At 37.6% G+C, this 20,185-nt stretch overlaps 2 protein-coding genes and 2 pseudogenes across 2 annotated transcripts in view; 1 reads left to right on the top strand and 3 right to left on the bottom strand.

The window, feature by feature from the left end:
* LOC133226772 (olfactory receptor 51F1-like) overlaps positions 1 to 20,185 on the bottom strand; it is a 460,311-nt gene that overhangs the window by 254,836 nt on the left and 185,290 nt on the right. The window lies entirely within an intron of this gene.
* Positions 1,615 to 2,711, bottom strand: LOC133261354 (olfactory receptor 51A4). The gene has a single exon (XM_061439846.1). It carries the CDS (start codon positions 2,688 to 2,690, stop codon positions 1,746 to 1,748), a length of 945 nt encoding a protein of 314 aa, XP_061295830.1. The 5' UTR covers positions 2,691 to 2,711; the 3' UTR covers positions 1,615 to 1,745.
* On the top strand, positions 7,074 to 7,959 carry LOC133226764 (DNA-directed RNA polymerase III subunit RPC9-like; annotated as a pseudogene).
* LOC133261353 (olfactory receptor 51A7-like) lies at positions 15,098 to 16,046 on the bottom strand (annotated as a pseudogene).

Below are 20,185 nucleotides of genomic sequence, written 5' to 3'. Positions count from 1 at the left end.
AAAATGTGTTTCACAAGACCTTCTCATGGGGTCAATCATTTTTTCATAAACATGTAGTAAAGTGGCTAAAGTAGGCATTTAACAAAGAGCATCTAAAGAAACTAATGCCACAAAATTAAATATGTGGCATTAAATACTCATGCTTTAAATGGGTACCCACCCTGCTTATTTAACTTATATGCAGAGTACATCATGAGAAATGCTGGCCTGGAAGAAGCACAAGCTGGAATCACGATTGCTGGGAGAAATATCAATAACCTCAGATGTGCAGATGATACCACCCTTATGGCAGAAAGTGAAGAGGAACTCAAAAGCCTTTGATGAAAGTGAAAGAGGAGAGTGAAAAAGTTGGCTTAAAGCTCAACATTCAGAAAACGAAGATCATGGCATCTGGTCCCATCACTTCATGGGAAATAGATGGAGAAACAGTGGAAACAGTGGCAGACTTTTTTTTGGGCTCAAAAATCACAGCAGATGGTGACTGCAGCCATGAAATTAAAAGATGCTTACACCTTGGAAGAAAAGTTATGACCAACCTAGATAGCATATTGAAAAGCAGAGACATTACTTTGCCAACAAAGGTCTGTCTAGTCAAGACTATGGTTTTTCCAGTGGTCATGTATGGATGTGAGAGTTGGATGCCGAAGAATTGGTGCTTTTGAACTGTGGTGTTGGAGAAGACTCTTGAGAGTCCCTTGGACTGCAAGAAGATCCAACCAGTCCATTCTAAAGGAGATCAGCCCTGGGTGTTCTTTGGAAGGAATGATGCTAAAGCTGAAACTCCAGTACTTTGGCGACCTCATGCGAAGAGTTGACTCACTGGAAAAGACTCTGATGCTGGGAGGGATTGGGGGCAAGAGGAGAAGGGGATGACAGAGGATGAGATGGCTGGATGGCATCACTGACTCGATGGGCATGAGTCTCAGTGAATGCCGGGAGTTGGTGATGGACAGGGAGGCCTGGCGTGCTGCGATTCATGGGGTCGCAAAGAGTTGGACACGACTGAGTGAGTGAACTGAACTCAACTGAGAGAGGATAAAGAACATGTATCAACTTACAGTAGGTGCTTTATTTCTTAAATCTATTCCCAAAGAAGTAATAGTTTATATTTAAAATAAAAATTACATCATTAAATTAGTCTTTTTTAAAATTTCACTGTTATCTTGCATAGAGAATCAGTAAGTAGCAAAAAGTAGACATTTTAAAACTAAAAATGTTACTGGGGTATTTCACTAAAGAAGTGCTGGTGACATACTAGGATGATTAAAAGAGATAGTGAGGAGATGTAATTAAGATAAAGGTTGTGTTTAGAATCGAAAGAACATATTATGGATAAACTGAATGTGAAGATGAGGAATTCAGTTTTGTTACAAGTATAGGAGCTTCCATTTGTCTGTCTTGATTGCAATTTGGTTCTTTTATAAAAGATGACAGCAAAACTAATACAATTATGTAAAGTTTAAAAATAAAATAAAATTTAAAAAAAAATCTAAAAAAAAAAAAAAAGATGACATCATCAGGCATCATTTTCTTTTTTGTTAATTTGGATGGAGACCCCCTCAAAATACACAGCATTTCCTATTTTATGCCCGTGGACAGTAATCAATTTGAATGAAATAAATTTGATGATAATAACAAAAATATATTGATGATTATTTGTGACAAATATTAGGTTTTCTCAAACACATATTTAACCTTTTATGCAAGACATTCCACCATATATTGCCTATTATCTATGACTATTATTAATATATTTGTTTCTGACATAATTTTGCTACAACTTTTACTCTAATCTGCCTGGTTTTGACACAGTACACAATGGGATTCATCAGTGGAGGCACAAGTAAAAGAACATTTGCCATAAGAACATTGAAGAGGGGAGAGACATGCTGGACAAAACGATGAACAATGGCAAGGTTGATGATGGGCAGATAGAAGATGATCACTGCACAGATGTGTGAAACACAAGTATTGAGGGCCTTGAGCTGTTCCTTTTGGGATGCAATTCCAAGCACAGTCTTGAGGATTAGGATGTAAGACACAGCAATGAGCATAAAGTCTACCATAAGGCAGAGTGCTCCAAAAAAGCCATAAATGACATCAATCTGGTTGTCAGAGCAGGCCAGCTTCATGACATCCTGGTGGAGACAGTAGGAATGTGATAGTTGGCGTTTCTCACAATATTTCAACATTCTCAAAGTGAAGGGAAAGGGAAGAACCAGGAGGAAGCTCTTGAAAAAGCATACAATTCCAATTTGGGCAACTCTGAGAGTTGTAAGAAGGGAGCTGTATCTCAGAGGGTTGTGGATGGCTAGGAAGCGATCGAATGACATGATCAGGAGCACTGAGGATTCCAGTGCTGTGAATCCATGGATGAAGAATTGCTGAGCAAAGCAGGCATTTGCAGAGATTTCAGAAGCTTTAAATAAGAAGATCCTCAACATAGTGGGAAGAGAGGAAAAGGATAGGCCCATGTCAGACAAAGTCAACATGGAAAGGAAATAGTACATGGGCTCATGCAGGGATGGTTCTGTCTTAATGATGAAAAGGATGATGCAGTTTCCCAGAAGAGCAATAAGATACATGCTGCATATTGGAATAGAGATCCAGATGTGTGCATATTCCAGCCCCGGCATCCCAACCAAGATGAAGGTGGTGATTTCAGCATGTGATATGTTGATAATGGACATGATGAATTTAGAGGGCTCTGCAATGATACATAGAACTTTGAGTCAAAAAAAAATATGAATATCTGGAAATTTAGTTGAAAAAATGCAACTCTTAAGTTCTGACTGTTTAGTTGTCTTTCGACAGACCAAAACATTTATATGACTATGATATTGTGAGAAGCGATCTCCACTTTAGAATAGAATCTGCCTGTATCACAGATTAACAAAATTACTTCTGGGCAAGTTTTTCCTAAATAGAGAAATTAGAAATATATTTTGCATTCAGATGAAAACTTGGTTTCTTTTTCCTTGTGAAATATTAGTAAACCTTAATCAATTAATCTAGAAGCCCCTATAATTTCTTTCTTTCACATTCTAGATGAGATGTTGGGCAGAATATGTAATTTCTGGAATGACACTACATGAAGGCAAAGGAGTCTCACAACTTAATTTCTATGTACTTCTTGGAACTCCCAAAGAAATATGGTCTTCTAAAAACCAAACTACCCTTAGTTCCATCCCTTACTATCTAAAGATTGTTGGTTAAATACCCTTTTTAAAAAACCCCATGGTTTTCAAATCATTTATATATTTGAAAGGGCAGTTACTACTGAATACTGACAAATTACATCTCATTTTCTCCTGGCCTGGAATGTGTGATGAATTGTGTCATGTTCACAGGAGAAAAATAATCTGAAGAGCTTGGTATCATGATTTAGGAGAATTTGAACTCTGTTGAAGACTGATACCTTAAAAAGTGAATAGATCATTTACATAGTTTCTGAAATGAACAATTTTCCTAGGTATATGACATTTGGAGATGTATCCTGCTCTATATAAAGTTCTAAATGGTTTATTTCCAAAGAAGAGAAGTAAAATGAACACAAAGTAGATAAAGATAATCTGAGAGCTTACCAGACAATGGGATATTTTGCAGAGGACTTTTGAGAGCAGCTGAAGGATTCTAGCATAAAATCCCAGAAGCCATTTGTCTCTTACCAAAGTCTCCTTCTTATATATGAGGGTTTGGCTCTTCTTTCCAAGACACCTCCTCTAGGGGCACTGAGTTCTCTTGGGATTTCAGCTAAGCTGGATCTATTCTGAGACTAAAAATAAACATGTGCAGACATAGTAAGTCCACAGAGATGGTTAACAGTACAGGAAGTAAATGAGGATCTAGATTTTGCTGCTGCTGCTGCTGCTGCTGCTGCTAAGTTGCTTCAGTCATGTCCGACTCTGACCCCATAGATGGCAGCCCACTAGGCTCCCCCGTCCCTGGGATTCTCCAGGCAAGAACACTGGAGTAGGTTGCCATTTCCTTCTCCAATGCATGAAAGTGAAAAGTGAAAGTGAAGTCACTCAGTCGTGTCTGACTCTTAGCGACCCCATGGCCTGCAGTCTACCAGGCTCCTGCATGCATGGGATTTTCCAGGCAAGAGTACTGGAGTGGGTTGCCATTGCCTTCTCCATCTAGACTTTGAGCTAGGGTTTATTTCAGTTGGAGAGATGTCCTTAATAACCTAGCATGATAGAGACATGGTATATCTTAAATAAAGTCTCCTGATATTTCTGTTGAGTGTTTGACTCAGATACTACTTCTCTGCCATGGACAATGCCAAAGCAGAGATGCTATGAGTTGAACATTGGCATTCAGGGAAGTGATGTAAGACAAAGATCCTATGACATGTATTTTAGCCTAGCCTTTACTTTTGAACCCTAGATCCATCCTTCTAAATGTTCCTGAACACTGTTAACTAAATATCCCTTAAAATCAACTTGTTTAACATTAGATGTAATCTTCTGCCTTTCCAAATCTGTCCTTTATGTAGGGCATGTTAACCCTTTATACTTAATATGTCAAAAGTTCAAAATCCGAGCCCTTTAAACTCTTCTCTCTCACATTTTACACACAGTATTAGCCAAAATTTAAATTAAGAATCTAAATTGTTCCATTTATTTTCATTCATTGCTGGATAATGATTTTGAATCCTTGACTCTTTTGAACAATGGTAACTATAATTATTATCTTCATTTTATTGATCAAGAAAATGTTTCTCAAGGAGTTCACATAATCTGTCCAAGGTCATATCAGGGTTGTACATTAGAGATAAGGTAGGAGCAGAGGTCTGATTCCTGATAACTAAACTGGGCTGGAAGAAGCACAAGCTTGAACCAAGATTGCTGGGAGAAATATCAATAACCTCAGATATGCAGATGACACCACCCTTATGGCAGAAAGTGAAGAGGAACTAAAAAGCCTCTTGATGAAAGTGAAAGTGGAGAGTAAAAAAGTTGGCTTAAAGCTCAGCATTCAGAAAACGAAGATCATGGCATCCAGTCCCATCACTTTATGGGAAATAGATGGGGAAACAGTGGAAACAGTGTCAGACTTTATTTTTTTGGGCTCCAAAATCACTGCAGATGGTGATTGCAGCCATGAAATTAAAAGATGCTTACTCCTTGGAAGGAAAGTTATGACCAACCTAGATAGCATATTGAAAAGCAGAGACATTACTTTGCCAACAAAGGTCCATCTAGTCAAGGCTATGGTTTTTCCAGTGATCATGTATGGATGGGAGAGTTGGACTGTGAAGAAAGCTGAGCGCTGAAGAATTGATGCTTTTGAACTGTGGTGTTGGAGAAGAGTCTTGAGAGTCCCTTGGACTGCAAGGAGATCCAACCAGTCCATTCTAAAGGAGATCAGTCCTGGGTGTTCATTGGAAGGACTGATGCTAAAGCTGAAACTCCAATACTTTGGCCACCTGATGGGAAGAGTTGACTCATTGGAAAAGACCCTGATGCTGGGAGAGATTGGGGGCAGGAGGAGAAGGGGCCGACAGAGAATGAGATGGCTGGATGGCATCACCGACTCGATGGACATGAGTTTGAGTAAACTCTGGGAGTTGGTGATGGACAGGGAGGCCTGGTGTGCTGTGATTCATGGGGTCGCAAAGAGTCAAACACTACTGAACGACTGAACTGAACTAAAACATATATTAAGCAATTGGAATTGTCAATATTTAAGGAGTTAGGGATTGGATGGTTGTCTGGAATTCCATACTATTTTCAGCATCCTTAGTTGCCTGCTAGTTAATTTTGGGGACTGATACAGAACATGTGACCTTATCTTTGTTGTACTTTTGCGAGGAAACAAAATGGTAGTTTGAGGATCCTAGGGTAATGCTCTTGATATTATATCTATACTCGCTTCCATTAATACATAGCTTTTGGATAAGCACAAATATAGAATTGACCAAAAAGAGGAAGCACAACAAAATTTTACCATAATTTTCTGGAATAAGTTTTCTGAATTTTGTCATAATAATTTTATTTTACCAATGTCCTATTGTTTACATCCCCTCAAAAGAAATCCTCTTGGCTAGATAGTCAAGAATTTTCTAACTTCCACTTTCTTTATCTCTGAATGTTCTCTGGGTCCTTGTTATAAAAGAGATAGAAGGATTAATCTTGGTTCCTTGTTATTAGTGCGTGCATGTGTGTGTGTGTGTGTGTGTGTATAACAATTGTGATGATGGTTGTATGCATTTACTTGCTTATTGTCCAACTTTGGAGACTGATCCCATTTGTCCCTTGACGATGCAGTTAACGTACAATAGGGCACTTTAGGGCGTTTGTCCTTTTTATTTTGATATGTCCAGTCAATATAGCACATTGAATGGCTTGTGGTAGCTTGTAAGTATTTCTTGAATGAATGAGGGGATTGCATTTTTTAAACTGGCATCCTGTAACACATACCATTTTTATTTTTTTTATCTGTAGTATGGTTTCCGTTTATTAATAGCTATGTCTGTCATAGAGTAAAAGCACAGATTTTGGTAAATGTAACATCTATTCATATGGATTTTTATTTTGTAAACTGACACCTATTTTTGCATGTTTAATTTACATACTATTACAAAGTTTTACTTGTATATAAAGTATATTTAAAACATAACTATATTATAATAAACATGAATTATGCAGTATATCAAATATTTTGTGATACAACTTTGATGTGATTTTCTTGTGATAAAACAAAACATTACAGTCTTTTTGAAGTTTTTCTTGGTCCTATGTACTAAATGTTAATAAAGATATGCATATCAAATAGATGGGATGCAGCTTAAGCAGTACCTCTATGGTAAAATACAGGTGAAATTCATTTATTAGGAAAGAATAATAGGTTGAAAACAAAAATATAACATCCATTTCAAGAAGATAATAAGAGAATGATATGTTAAATCCAATGGAGAAAGGAAGGTAAGATCAAAAGTCAATGAAATGGAAATCTATCATAAAATAGAAAAAGTCAACAAAGCAGAAATTTGGTAATTTGAAAAGTTTAATAAAGAAAATCCATTTAAAAACTTAGGAAAACTGATCAAGAGAGAAAACAAAGTGCATATTAATAATGAAAATAGGAGCGCGGAGCCGGCTCCGGGGCATGCGGCGCGGAGCCGAGAGCCGCAGCTTCTCGGCCTGGAGCTCGGCGTGTGCTGGTGACCCGAGGAGAAGAGGCGGAGGCGACATGGAAGTGAAGGATGCCAATGCTGCACTGCTCAGTAACTATGAGGTGTTCCAGTTACTAACTGATTTGAAAGAGCAGCGTAAAGAAAGTGGAAAGAATAAACACAGTTCTGGGCAACAGAACTTGAATACTATCACATATGAAACATTAAAATACATATCAAAAACACCATGCAAGCACCAGAGTCCTGAGATTGTGAGAGAATTTCTGACCGCAGTGAAAAGCCACAAGTTGACCAAAGCTGAAAAGCTTCAGCTGCTGAATCACAGGCCTGTGACTGCTGTTGAGATCCAGCTGATGGTGGAGGAGAGTGAGGAATGGCTGACAGAGGAGCAGATCAGAGGAGCAGATCGAAGCTCTGCTCCACACCGTCACAAGCATCCTCCCCGCGGGGCCAGAGGCCGAGCAGCAGCAGAATGCCAGCAACGACGTGGCGATGGACGAGGAGGACCCTGCGTAGAAGAGCACAGCTGGCCCGAGTGTCTCCTGAAGTTGAAGGCCCAGCAGCCGTTTCCCAGACATTCAGAGGATTGTTTATTTGATTTTACCGTCTATCCCAACAGGCCTGATTTCCCGGTTAGTTGGGTAAACCACAAAAATAATCTTAAAAGAAATCCTTGTGCCTCTGTGAGAACAAACATGGTGGACTGGCTGAGATTGTCAGGGCAGAGAGCTGAAGAGAGGAGGAGTGAGTCAAAAAGGACAGTGACTGTGGAACTCTCAGTGGTAAAAATATTTCTTCTGTGGCCTTTGCCATGGTTGTGGGAAGGTCTCTGTACACAGCTGGTAAAATACTTGCCTTGGCTTTGATGGGCTGTATCCTAAATAAGTTCATCTGCTTCCCTCGGAGCTTCCCAAGCAGGGATGCAGAGCACTGCTGGAGTGAGAGCTGACTTAGGAGAATCCTGTTAGATGGCTGGAAACTCGTGAAGCAGCAAATAGTTGCTCTAAGTTAAAGTGAGCCACTGAGCTTGGCTCACTTTAGAGGAATCTTTTCCTTAAGAACAATAGACATAAGAAAAGACTGGCCTAGGAACTTGGCGGTCCAGTGGCTTAAGACTCCACATTCCCAATGTATGGGACCCAGGTTCCATCCCTGGTCAGGGAACTAGATCCCACATGCTGCAACTCAGAAAAAAAGAAAAAAAAAAAAGATTCCTGCATGCTACAATGAAGATCGAAGATACCGCGTCCAAATAAATATTTTAAAAATAACTAAATAAAAGAACAGGCTGGACAACTCTTCATCAGGTCTAACGGCCCCTTTCCTCTACTGGCATGGGCTTTGTTTAGCAGTTTCCCTAGTTAGTCTTCAATGTTAGGACACCAGCTCACTGCAGTTGAAAAGAGGCACTCCAGTATTCTTGCCTGGAGAATCCCAGGGACAGAGGAGCCTGGTGGGCTGCTGTCTATGGGGTCTCACAGAGTCGGACACGACTGAAGTGACTTAGCAGCAGCAGCAGCAGACTGAATGACCGCCTGTCTCCTGCCTTTCTGAACACCTTCGGTTTTCTGCCTTGTGACAGGTGCAGCCTGTTGCACCCAGGTGAGCCTCATTTGCACAGGGGGCAAATGGTTTGCATCTTTGAGAAAGGGCAGTTCTCTGGCAGTCCAGTGGTTAAGATTCAGTGCTTTCATTGCAGGGGGTGTCGGTTTCATCCGTAGTAAGGACTAAGATCCCATGTGCTGCAAGCTGTGGCACCACCCCCTCCCCCAAACAAAAGAAACCCTAAATAAAGAGGGCACAATTACGTAACTCTTTTTGTGGATGGAGTATGAAGAACTAGAGGCTGATTTTAATAAGAGTTTGAATTTGTTGACTGTTACATTAGTTTTTTTAATTGAAAATATTAGAATAATTACCATGCAAGGAACTTGTTAATATTCAGGCTTTGGAGAGTTTAGTAGCCCCAGACATATGGTTGCCTTAGATCCTAGGAGTATTGTTTAAAATTAATTCCCCGTATTCACTCTGCTCTCTATTTGGAGAAGAAAATGCCCATAGACATTTTTCAAATCGGTACTCATTTTGTTGTAAGATCACATATTTTCAATGCTTCTGTTAATTGGATTACTTCCCACCTCTTCCAAGTCCCAGGTTATTTCAGCCCCCCCAGTAGGCAATTATGTTTACCTTAACCTCATCATCTAAGGATCAGTTGAGATCTGCTTACAGGCAACATTGAAATTAACAGGACATTTATTTTTAAATCTCTCTTGAGTATCAGGAATTTTACCAGGAGCTGTTGCTTTGTCAAGGCATACAGGTGCTTATGTCCTTGTTTCATTTTGACCTTGAGTGCATTTGATACTTTTTCTGCATGGATTTAGGGTTTAATTAGTTAATAAATGATTTCCAGATGACTACCAACTTACACTATTTTAAAAAATCTTAGAAGAGTTTATTTTACCATGGGTAGTAAGAAATAAAACGAAATCTGACTTAAAAACTAAAAAAAAAAAAAAAGAAAATAGGAACATAATATACAGATCTTACAGATATAAAGTTAAATAAATATGATAAATATAATAAACAACTATTTTTACTGTATATAAGTTAACTTAAATGGCATCATGTAACATGATGCCATGTAACATGAAAATACCTTTGAAAAACATTAGTGTCCAGAACTCAAACAAGAAAGAGAAAATCTGGATTGTTTCATATCTGTCAAAAATTTTTAATACTTAAAAAAAAAAAGTTTCAAAGAAAACCTAAAGTCAAGAAGGTTTCATATGAATTCACTGCATGCATTTAAGAAAGAAATAATATCAATATTGTACCTGCTCTTTCAGAAAATAGACCAATTTCTAATTGGCTTCATGAGTGACATCTAAACAATACAATTATAAGAAAAAGTAATTAATGGCTAATATGGCTATGAACATAGATCCATACATTTAACAAACAGCAAATAGTATATAGTGACCTATAAAAAAGATAATATGTCATGGTGAAATACAGATTATCCCAAGAAATTATACTTCAAAGAAATTATGAATGTGCCTTATTCTAATAGACAAAAGGGATAAAAACCATATGATTATCTCATTAAATAAAATTACAATATTTTTAATTACAAAACTCTGAGTAAATTAGAAGTAGAAGAGTAGTATTTTAATTTGAAAAAGACACATATAAAAATAGAAAAGCTGGGCTTCCCAGGTAGCTCAGTGATAAAGAATCCACCTGCCAATGTAGGAGACACAAGTTCAATCCCTAGTCCAAGAAGACCCCACATGCCACAGAGCAACTAAGCCTGCATGCCACAACTGTTGAACCTGTGATCTAGAGCCCAGGAATCACAACTACTGAAGCCCATGTCCCCTGGAGCCTGTGCTCAGCAACAAGAGAAGCCACTGCAATGAGAAGCCCTCACACTGCAACTAGAGATAGCCCACGCTCGCCACATCTAGAGAAAAGACCACATAGTAGTGAAGACCCAGTACAGTCAATAAATAAATACATAAAATTATGTAAACAATTTAAAATACAAAAGCTAACATTATTTTAATGAAAAAAAAATTGAACATTTACCCACTGATGTAAGGAAAAGTCAAAGATGCTTCTCAGTATTTTTGTCCAAAATTATATGAAATGTCCAAAAAAGAAATGAAAGTATAACAGTTTTAAAGGTAAAACAAAAATATCTGTGTTTGCAAATGGTTAAATGGTAAATATAACATATATAAACATTAAACATAAGTGAAATTAGAAAAGCTGGCCTGATATAAAAACCATATACAAAACTGAAATTCTGCATAATTAAAAAAATCTGAAATTAAAATTTAAAAAGTCATGTACAATAGACTTCAAAACATCAAATATATAAAATAAATGTAATAAAATACTTCCAAGATTTTAAACTGAAAGCCACAATAATGCAAACAACTTCTAGAAGATCTAAATAATAGATATCTTATTTTTTGGAAAACTCTATGATGTTAAGATGACAGTTCTTCCCAAAATGACATGTTGATTTAGTAAAATTCTTATCCAATTCTAGTAGATTTTATTGGGAAAACTGACAAGTTGATTGTAAATTTTATATAAGACCGCAAAGAGCCAGGATATGTAAAATAAGAAAAAAAAAGTTGGATGAATTAAGCATTACATTTCATGACTAACTCTTAAGCTGCATTTATTAAGCAGTGTGGTATTAATATGAGAATTAGATAAAGTAATGGAATAAAACATTTCAGATACTGACACATACATTTAATATCACTTGTGGCAGTGACATAATTCAAAAGGGAAAGGAAGGTTCATTTCAAGAAATCGAATAAAGTATAGACAAATAGTGAGAAAAAGTCTTAATTTAAACTTTATCAAAAATTAATTTGTTAGATAATAGACCTAAGTATTAAATACAAAAAGAAAAAGATTATAGAAGAAAAATTATAATATTTTCATAAGCCTGATAAAACCAAATACACAGAAAGATTAATCCTGAAGCAAAAATAATTGATCATTTGCATTTAATTGAAAGAAAGAACTATTCACTGAAAGACATTTTTATGAGACTGAAAAGGCACACCCTCCACTGGTATAAATACTCTCATATGTATATCTGACAAGGATATATAAAGAATTCCTACAGATGAATAGGAAAAGAGCATTAAAAATAGGCAGTGCACTTGAACTGGCACTTCCAATTTGCATTTAGAAAAATGCAAATTAATATTACATGAGATACTATGATATCCATACTAGAATAACTAACATTAAAAGGATTGAGAATCACAAATTTTGATAAAAACATGAAACAACTGATACTCTAATACTTTACTGGTGACAGTGTAATTTGATACAAATTATTTGACAACAAATAGTTTGGCATTATCTACTGTAGCTAAATAAATACCCAACTCAGTGGTGTAAAAACCTCATTTCTAAAGAAATTAGTTCATTCAAGTACACATATCTCTAAGGATCTTCATTAAAACTTTATAGCCACAATTTGGATATAACTTTATTTATTTATTTTTTAAATTTTATTTTATTTTTAAACTTAACAATATTGTATTAGTTTTGCCAAATATTGAAATGATTCATCAACGGGAGAACTGCTTAAAAACAATTTTGCATTCTGCTTTAATTGGCCTGTGATGTTATACTATGATCCAGGCTTTTAAAAGCTTCCCATGTGATTCTTGTGCCTTGCCAAGATGGAGAAGAGGGCCTTCAGTAGCTCCTGTATATGTGCCATGAGTTAAGATGACATATACCTGGGTGCCTGTCTCTATACCTTAAGCATAGCCTTCGGAAAATGACTTTATTTTTCCATAATGATTCAAAAATTATTACTAATACATTGGTTTGTAATCAGTGGTTTAATGATGGCTGTATTTTCTAAGATCTAAAATAAAATCCCTACTGGCTACTGCATGAGTTAATTTCTTATGTATCTTTTACTAATCATTTTCCTTAAGTAATGGTCTTGACATCATTTCTCACTGGTGTCAGTCTGCCATATTTGGCAGTTTTAGTAGACAATTATTGGGTTTCCTTGGTCTATTTTAATTTGTTTATTTTTGTCTGGTTTATTTCTATCCAACATTTCACCAGCTTTTCTGGAAATAGAATTTCCTTATTTTATATACTGAAGGTGAAGGGGAAGTCACTCAGTCGTGTCCGACTCTTTGTGACCCCGTGGACTGTAGCCTACCAGGCTTCTCCGTCCATGGGATTCTCAAGGCAAGAATACTGGAGTGGGTTACCATTTCCTTCTCCAGGGATCTTTCCAAACCAGGGATCGAACCCAGGTCTCCTGCATTGTAGGCAGATGCTTTAACCTCTGAACCACCCCGGTGGCTCAACTGGTAAAGAATCTGCCTGCAATATGGGAGACCTGGGTTCAATCCCTGGGATGGGAAGATCCCCTGGAGAAGGGAAAGGCTACCCACTCCAGTATTCTGGCCTGGAGAATTCCATGGACTATACAGTCCGAGTTGGACATGACTGAGAGACTCACTAACTTGTTTCATTTAATATATTACTTATATATAAACTTACTTTATATGCTAAATCACAATGATTGAAATAGTGGGGTAGAGATTTGTACATGGCCAATTTTCCAAATCACATTAAATTTATATTCACTATATGGGTATAGTGATCAGTTCTGCTTCAGGATATTAAGAAAGCTACATTCAATATTTTCCCTAGATCTCTAAATGGAGCTGATAGTGAAAGTTCTCTTTCCTCTGTTAAGTGAAGTGAAAGTCACTCAGTTGCGTCTGACTATTTGTGACCCCATAGGCTATCCAGTCCATGGAATTATCCAGGCCAGAATACTGGAGTGGGTAGCCTTTCCCTTCTCCAGGGGATCTTCCCAACCCAGAATCGAACCAGGGTCTCCTGCATTGCAGGCAGATTCTTTACTAGCTGAGCTATCAGGAAAGCCCAGTTAAACAAGAAGTAAAAAGTGTCCCTCCTGCCTATTTATCCAATTTTTGTCTACTTAGCACACCATGTGGGTTAGCTCCATCCAGAACACTGATAGAAGTAGGAAGACAGGAGGAAGAGAAAGAGTTTAATGATGCTGATGACCTTTTGCTGCACTTAGTTATGCTAAGGCTCCCCAGGTTCCTACAAATTTCACATCTGTGAGCCATTGTAATATCTTACCTAAGAAAATTTTATTAAGATAATATTGTATTTGTTGTCACTTGCAATAGAGTATATGTCTCATTTACTAAAGCAGGCTTTTTTATTTTTCAGAGTGTGAATTAATGATATTAGTTCTGATTACAAGCAGATTTAAATTCATTTAGGAACTTTCAGTGAGGATCTGATTAGATCTTATATATACATGGTATTATTTCATTTTAAAATAATGTCCAAGTGCTACTTTCGCTTGCTTTTATTTTCTTTTACGCCCCAAGAAATTGATTTGCAGAACAAGTGAGCGCTACATTAATGGGATTTCTCAGACATAGTTTACTTGATTCTTTGGCTTTACAATTATGTGTTTTATTCATGTCTTTGAAACTGATTAAAATAATGAGGTTTTTAAATCCAACAAATAACTGGTATATAGTGGGTACTTTGCTGGGTACTGACAAAGACAAAGATTAAAATCTGCTTCTTAAGTCACTTGCACATTGATTTAGGTGGTTTAGGATACAATTAAAAAATAATACTGCTTAAAAATAGCAAATAGCATTGCACATACTTGGATAAAGAATAGATAACTCAATGTACATTTAAAGGAGATAATTTATGAAATCTATTGCAAACAATTGAAAATATAAATGAATATTTGCTTATCTATTATTTTTTGCATTTCATTTAAATTATTTTATGTATATGAGCCTTTTATCTCCAAACACATTTCATAGTACTTTAGGAGAGGGGAATTTTTAATAGTTTATTTGAATTGCTAATGACTAACATGCATACACATACAATAAGAGATGTTTTGTTTGTGTGGGGATATGTATGGTTAATCCCATAGCATACTTCAGATACTGCTAACCATGCCTGAGTTCATTAGAGCCACAATTGGCTTCTTTTTTATTCTGCAAAGGAACATGTTATTTTACTGTTTTTCTCTTTTTGTTTAGAATAATACTTTGAAAATCTATTTAGTCTTAATTGAGACTATATTGCTGTGGTTAAGGTTGATATACAGCTGGCTGCCTGTAGAGATAAAAACCAGCAAAGAGGTGGAAAACTTAGTTATAAAAAGATTATAATTCCAAGCCTAACTCCTAAAACATCTAATCTAGATTGTTGTTAATGCTTAGATAAACAACGTGATATTTGATGGGCCTACCAAGTATGTACTGTGCATCCTTGTATTCAGTTTCTATTCTTTCATCACCATCTTCAGATTTCGACAGTTGCTCAGAAATTGCCAAGTAGGGGAGCTTGCACTGCAGCTGTAATTGCCCATCAACTTCGTTTTTCACATAATTTCACCAGGATTTGATTTCTAATCTGCTGACTTTTCACAGAGTACACAATGGGATTCATTAGAGGGGGAACAAGAAGGAAGATATCAGCTATGGTGACACTAATAACTGGAGAAGCATTTTTGGCAAAGTGGTGAAGGGCAGCCAAGGTGACAGTAGGCACCTAGAAGACGAGCACAGCTCAGATGTGGGAGATGCAAGTGTTGAGGACCTTGAGACTGCCTTTGTGTGAGGTGATGCTCAGAACAATTTTTAGGATTAGCAAGTAAGGTGCAGAAATGCACAACAAATATAATAAAGAAGTAAGAGCCATAAACAATCTGAGGTGATATTGACCCTGTTGTCAGTACAGGTCAGCTTCATAACACCCTGGTGGACACAGTCGGTGTGGGATAGAAGGCTTTTCTTATGAATTTCAGCCTCTTTACAATAAAGGGGAAAACAAGGACAAACAAAACCATAATGCTGTGAATACAAGGCCAACTTTAATGACTCTGGCACTGGTCAGAATTGAGAAGTGTCTCAGAGGGTTGTGGATGGCCATAAGGTGATCTATGGACATGATAAAAAGAACTGATGACTCCATAGCTGAGAATCCATGAATGAAAAACTCTTGGGCAAAACAGGCATCAGGGGAAATTCCAGTGGCATTGAACAAGAAGATTCTCAGCATGGTAGGAGGAGAGGAGATGGATAATCCTAAATCAGAGAAGGCCAACAAGGAGAGGAAATAATACATGGGCTCATACAGAGAGGTCTCTGTTATTATGAGAAAGAGGATGGTGCAGTTCCCCAGGATAGCAAAAAGGTATATAAGGCAGATGGGGACAGAGACCCAAATGTGCACCTGCTCCATCCCGGGGATCCCAATCACGAAGAAGGCAGGGATTTCCCCTTCAGAAATGTTAAAGATAGACATTGCAGGAGTATAAAGGAATCACAGTGCGGATCTTGCAAAGACCTTCCTGCAATGGAAGAAATAGATTAGTTCAAATGTACATGCTTTAGTCAACTGCTTGGTACAAATCTTGGGACTGCAGCTATTTTCCTGTAATTCACAGTATGAAGATAATATTTCATAATATATAAATACAAATAGTATCAGGACCCACGCATATAAGTAGGATATCAAGAGAAACTTAAACAAGTAACCACCAACAGTTAGCTACAAACTTTTTCCCCCTTAGATTTAGCATACATAAAAGAAGCAGTAAATTTCACAAGTTCTATTTCCTATACCATTGTTTTTTTAGATAGTGATAGCCTTTAGTTGGAACAATGTATGGATAAATATAGGATCATAGAAGGGCATCACTTACCACAATTGCATTGCATTTGTAGTTGCTAAAGAATATTTAACTTTAAGAAACAGTATTCTTAAAAAAAAATAGGGCTAGGACAACTGGATATCCACACCCCAAAATAATGACAGACCCCTATTTCACACCTTACACAAAAATTCTCTTAAAATATACCATAGACATAAATTCAAGAGCTAAAGCATTAAAGGTATTAGAAGGAAACATAGATAATGAATTTTTGTGACCTGGGATTAAACAATGTATGTGACATCAAAGGCCCAAACAGAAAGCTAAATATGAAATTTGTTACATAAATATGCACATATGTAAAAAACAATTCATCAACAGTAAAAAATATTCAAATGACATCAACAGGAAAATGAGAAAAACAACCCACAGAATAAAAATATTTGCAAATAATATATCTGGACTTGTATCCAGAGTATATGAAGGACTATTACAACTCTACAATGAAGATAAGAAGATCCTTAAGATCATTCAGTTCAGTTCAGTCGCTCAGTCATATCCGACTCTTTGCGACCCCATGAATCGCAGCACACCAGGCCTCCCTGTCCATCACCAACTCCCAGAGTCCACTCAGCCTCACGGCCATCGAGTCGGTGATGCCATCCAGCCATCTCATCCTCTGTCTTCCCCTTCTCCTCCTTCTCCTCCTGCTCCCAATCTCTCCCAGCATGAGAGTCTTTTCCAATGAGTCAACTCTTCACATGAGGTGGCCAAAGTACTGGAGCTTCAGCTTTAGCATCATTCCTTCCAAAGAAATCCCAGGGCTGATCTCCTTCAGAATGGACTGGTTGGATCTCCTTGCAGTCCAAGGGACTCTCAAGAGTCTTCTCCAACACCACAGTTCAAAAGCGTCAACTCTTCGGCACTCAGCCTTCTTCACAGTCCAACTCTCACATCCATACATGATCACTGGAAAAACCATAGCCTTGACTAGATGGACCTTTGTTGGCAAAGTAATGTCTCTGCTTTTCAATATGCTATCTAGGTTGGTCATAACTTTCCTTCCAAGGAGTAAGCATCTTTTAATTTCATGGCTGCAATCACCATCTGCAGTGATTTTGGAGCCCCCAAAAATAAAGTCTGACACTGTTTCCACTGTTTCGCCATCTATTTGCCATGAAGTGATGGGACCAGATGCCATGATCTTCGTTTTCTGAATGTTGAGTTTTAAGCCAACTTTTTCACTCTCCTCTTTCACTTTCATCAAGAGGTTTTTAAGTTCCTCTTCACTTTCTGCCATAAGGGTGGTGTCATCTGCTTATCTGAGGTTATTGATATTTCTCCCAGCAATCGTGATTCCAGCTTGTGCTTCTTCCAGGCCAAAGTTTATCATGATATACTCTGCATAGAAGTTAAATAAGCAGGATGACAATATACCACCTTAATGTACTCCTTGTCCTATTTGGAACCAGTCTGTTGTTCCATGTCCAGTTCTAACTGTTGCTTCCTGACCTGAATAAAATTTCTCAAGAGGCAGGTCAGGTGGTCTGGTATTCCCATCTCTTTCAGAAATTTCCACAGTTTATTGTGATCCACACAGTCAAAGGCTTTGGCACAGTCAATAAAGCAGAAATAGATGTTTCTTCTGGAACTCTCTTGCTTTTTTAATGATCCAACAGATGTTGGCAATTTGGTCTCTGGTTCCTCTGCCTTTTCTAAAACCAGCTTGAACATCTGGAATTTCATGGTTCACATATTGCTGAAGCCTGGCTTGGAGAATTTTGAGCATTACTTTACTAGCGTGTGAGATGAGTGCAATTGTGCGATAGTTTGAGCATTCTTTGGCATTGCCTTTCTTTGGGATTGGAATGAAAACTGACCTTAAGATCATTAGTCATTAGGAAAATGCAAGTCAAAATCAAAATCAGATAGCAATTCATTTACACAGATGAACTAAAATAAAAAAGACAATTTTAACTGCTGGCAAGAATGTGGAGAAAGTTAAAAGTGTTGTTGGCCGCTCAGTCATGTCTAACTCTTTGCAACCCCGTGGACTATAGCCTGCCAGGCTCTTCTGTCCATGGAATTCTCCAAGGAAGAATACTGGTGTGGGTTGCCGTTCTCTTCTCCAAGAGCTCTTCCCGACCCAGGGATCAAACCTGGGTCTCCCACGTTGCAAGCAGTTTCTTCACTGTCTGAGCCATGATTCCCCTCAGAAAGTTGAACTCTCCTACATTTCTAGAGGATTTTAAAATGGTTCACCAATTTTGGAAATCATTTTATCAGTTTTTGAATATTATGATATAACAACAGTATCTCAATGGAGCTGTTAATATAATAAAATGAAACTACATCCCAAATACTTACCTTCCTGTTTCTCTTATATAACATACTAAAATATGGACATGGTCTTTTTTTTTTCTCTTACCAAGAAAACCTACTCAGAACACTTGATGCAGCACAGGAAATTTTGAGGATAACTGAAATGGCTAGCTAGCCTCTTTAGGCTAAAAGGCACATGAATTTAGGTACCAAATGTGGAATAAAATATAGGAGTGCCAACTTGGGGTCATTTTAAAAGAGATCCTGTCAAAGCAATGAGGATACAAGGGGAGGACTAAAAGAGAAACACAGGTCGCAGGAGAGCAGCACTGAAAACACTCAGCAGGGAAGACAACGAAGACTGAACAGGTACCCTAAAGAGAAATAAGGAGCTTTAAACATCTACAAAACCTGAAAAGCCTGAAGCTACGCTATGACATTTCTGCAATACTATACTTTTTCAAGTCTCTTCCTTTTGCAAACAGTAAAAATGCTCTCCTTTGCCTTGACTTTTCTTTGTTCAAATGCTTGGTTAGTTATCATGTCCTTTGCCATCCTTTTCTGAGACTTCTGTCCACCTCCCATTCAAAATAAACTGGAAGCAGTGACAGGTTTTATTTTCTTGAGCTCCTAAAACACTGCAGATGGTGACTATAGCCACAAAATTAAAAGATGCTTGCTCCCTGGAAGGAAAGCTATGACAAACCTAGACAGCATATTAAAAGGCAGAGACATCACTTTGAAGGAAATGGTTCATATAATCAAAGCTATGATTTTTCCAGTAGTCATGTATGGATGTGAGAGTTGGACCGTAAAGAAGACTGAGTGCTGAAGAATTGATGCTTTCAAATTGTGGTGCTGGAAAAGACTCCTGAAAGTCCCTTGGACTGCAAGGAAATCAAATCAGTCAATCCTAAAAATCAACCTTGAATATTCATTGGAAGGACTGATGCTGAAGCTGAAGCTCCAATTCTTTGGCAACTTGATGTAAAGAGCTGACTCACTGGAAAAGACCTTGATGCTGGGAAAGGTTGAAGGCAAAAGGAGAAGGGAGCAGCAGAAGATGAGGTGCTTAGAGAGCATCACGCACTCAGTGGACATGAACTTAGCAAACTCCAGGAGATAGTGATGGACAGAGGAGCCTGGCATGCTGCAGTTCATGGAGTTGCAAAGAGTCTGACATGACTTAGTGACTGAACAATAACAATGGCAAAAAAAAAAAAAAGTCTCCTAGTAGTCACTCTTGCTTTCTCACTGATGTTCACTGCAAACTCACTGGTCTCACATATCTGCATCCAGAAACAATGCATAGTAATGTGTATGTTGTTAACTACCATTTAAAAACATGTCACCCAAGAGTCAGGTCTGAGTACCTGGCTTTAAATTTCTTTCCATGCTCACTCAGTGATTCTGGCCTAGATTTGTTTAACTCTGGCCTTCTACTGTGCATTTACAGAATTGTTGGACTTCCCAGAAGA

Source organism: Bos javanicus, chromosome 15 (genome assembly GCF_032452875.1).
Source record: "Bos javanicus breed banteng chromosome 15, ARS-OSU_banteng_1.0, whole genome shotgun sequence".
NCBI lineage: Eukaryota > Metazoa > Chordata > Mammalia > Artiodactyla > Bovidae > Bos > Bos javanicus.
This window is presented reverse-complemented; position numbering and strand designations above follow the sequence as displayed.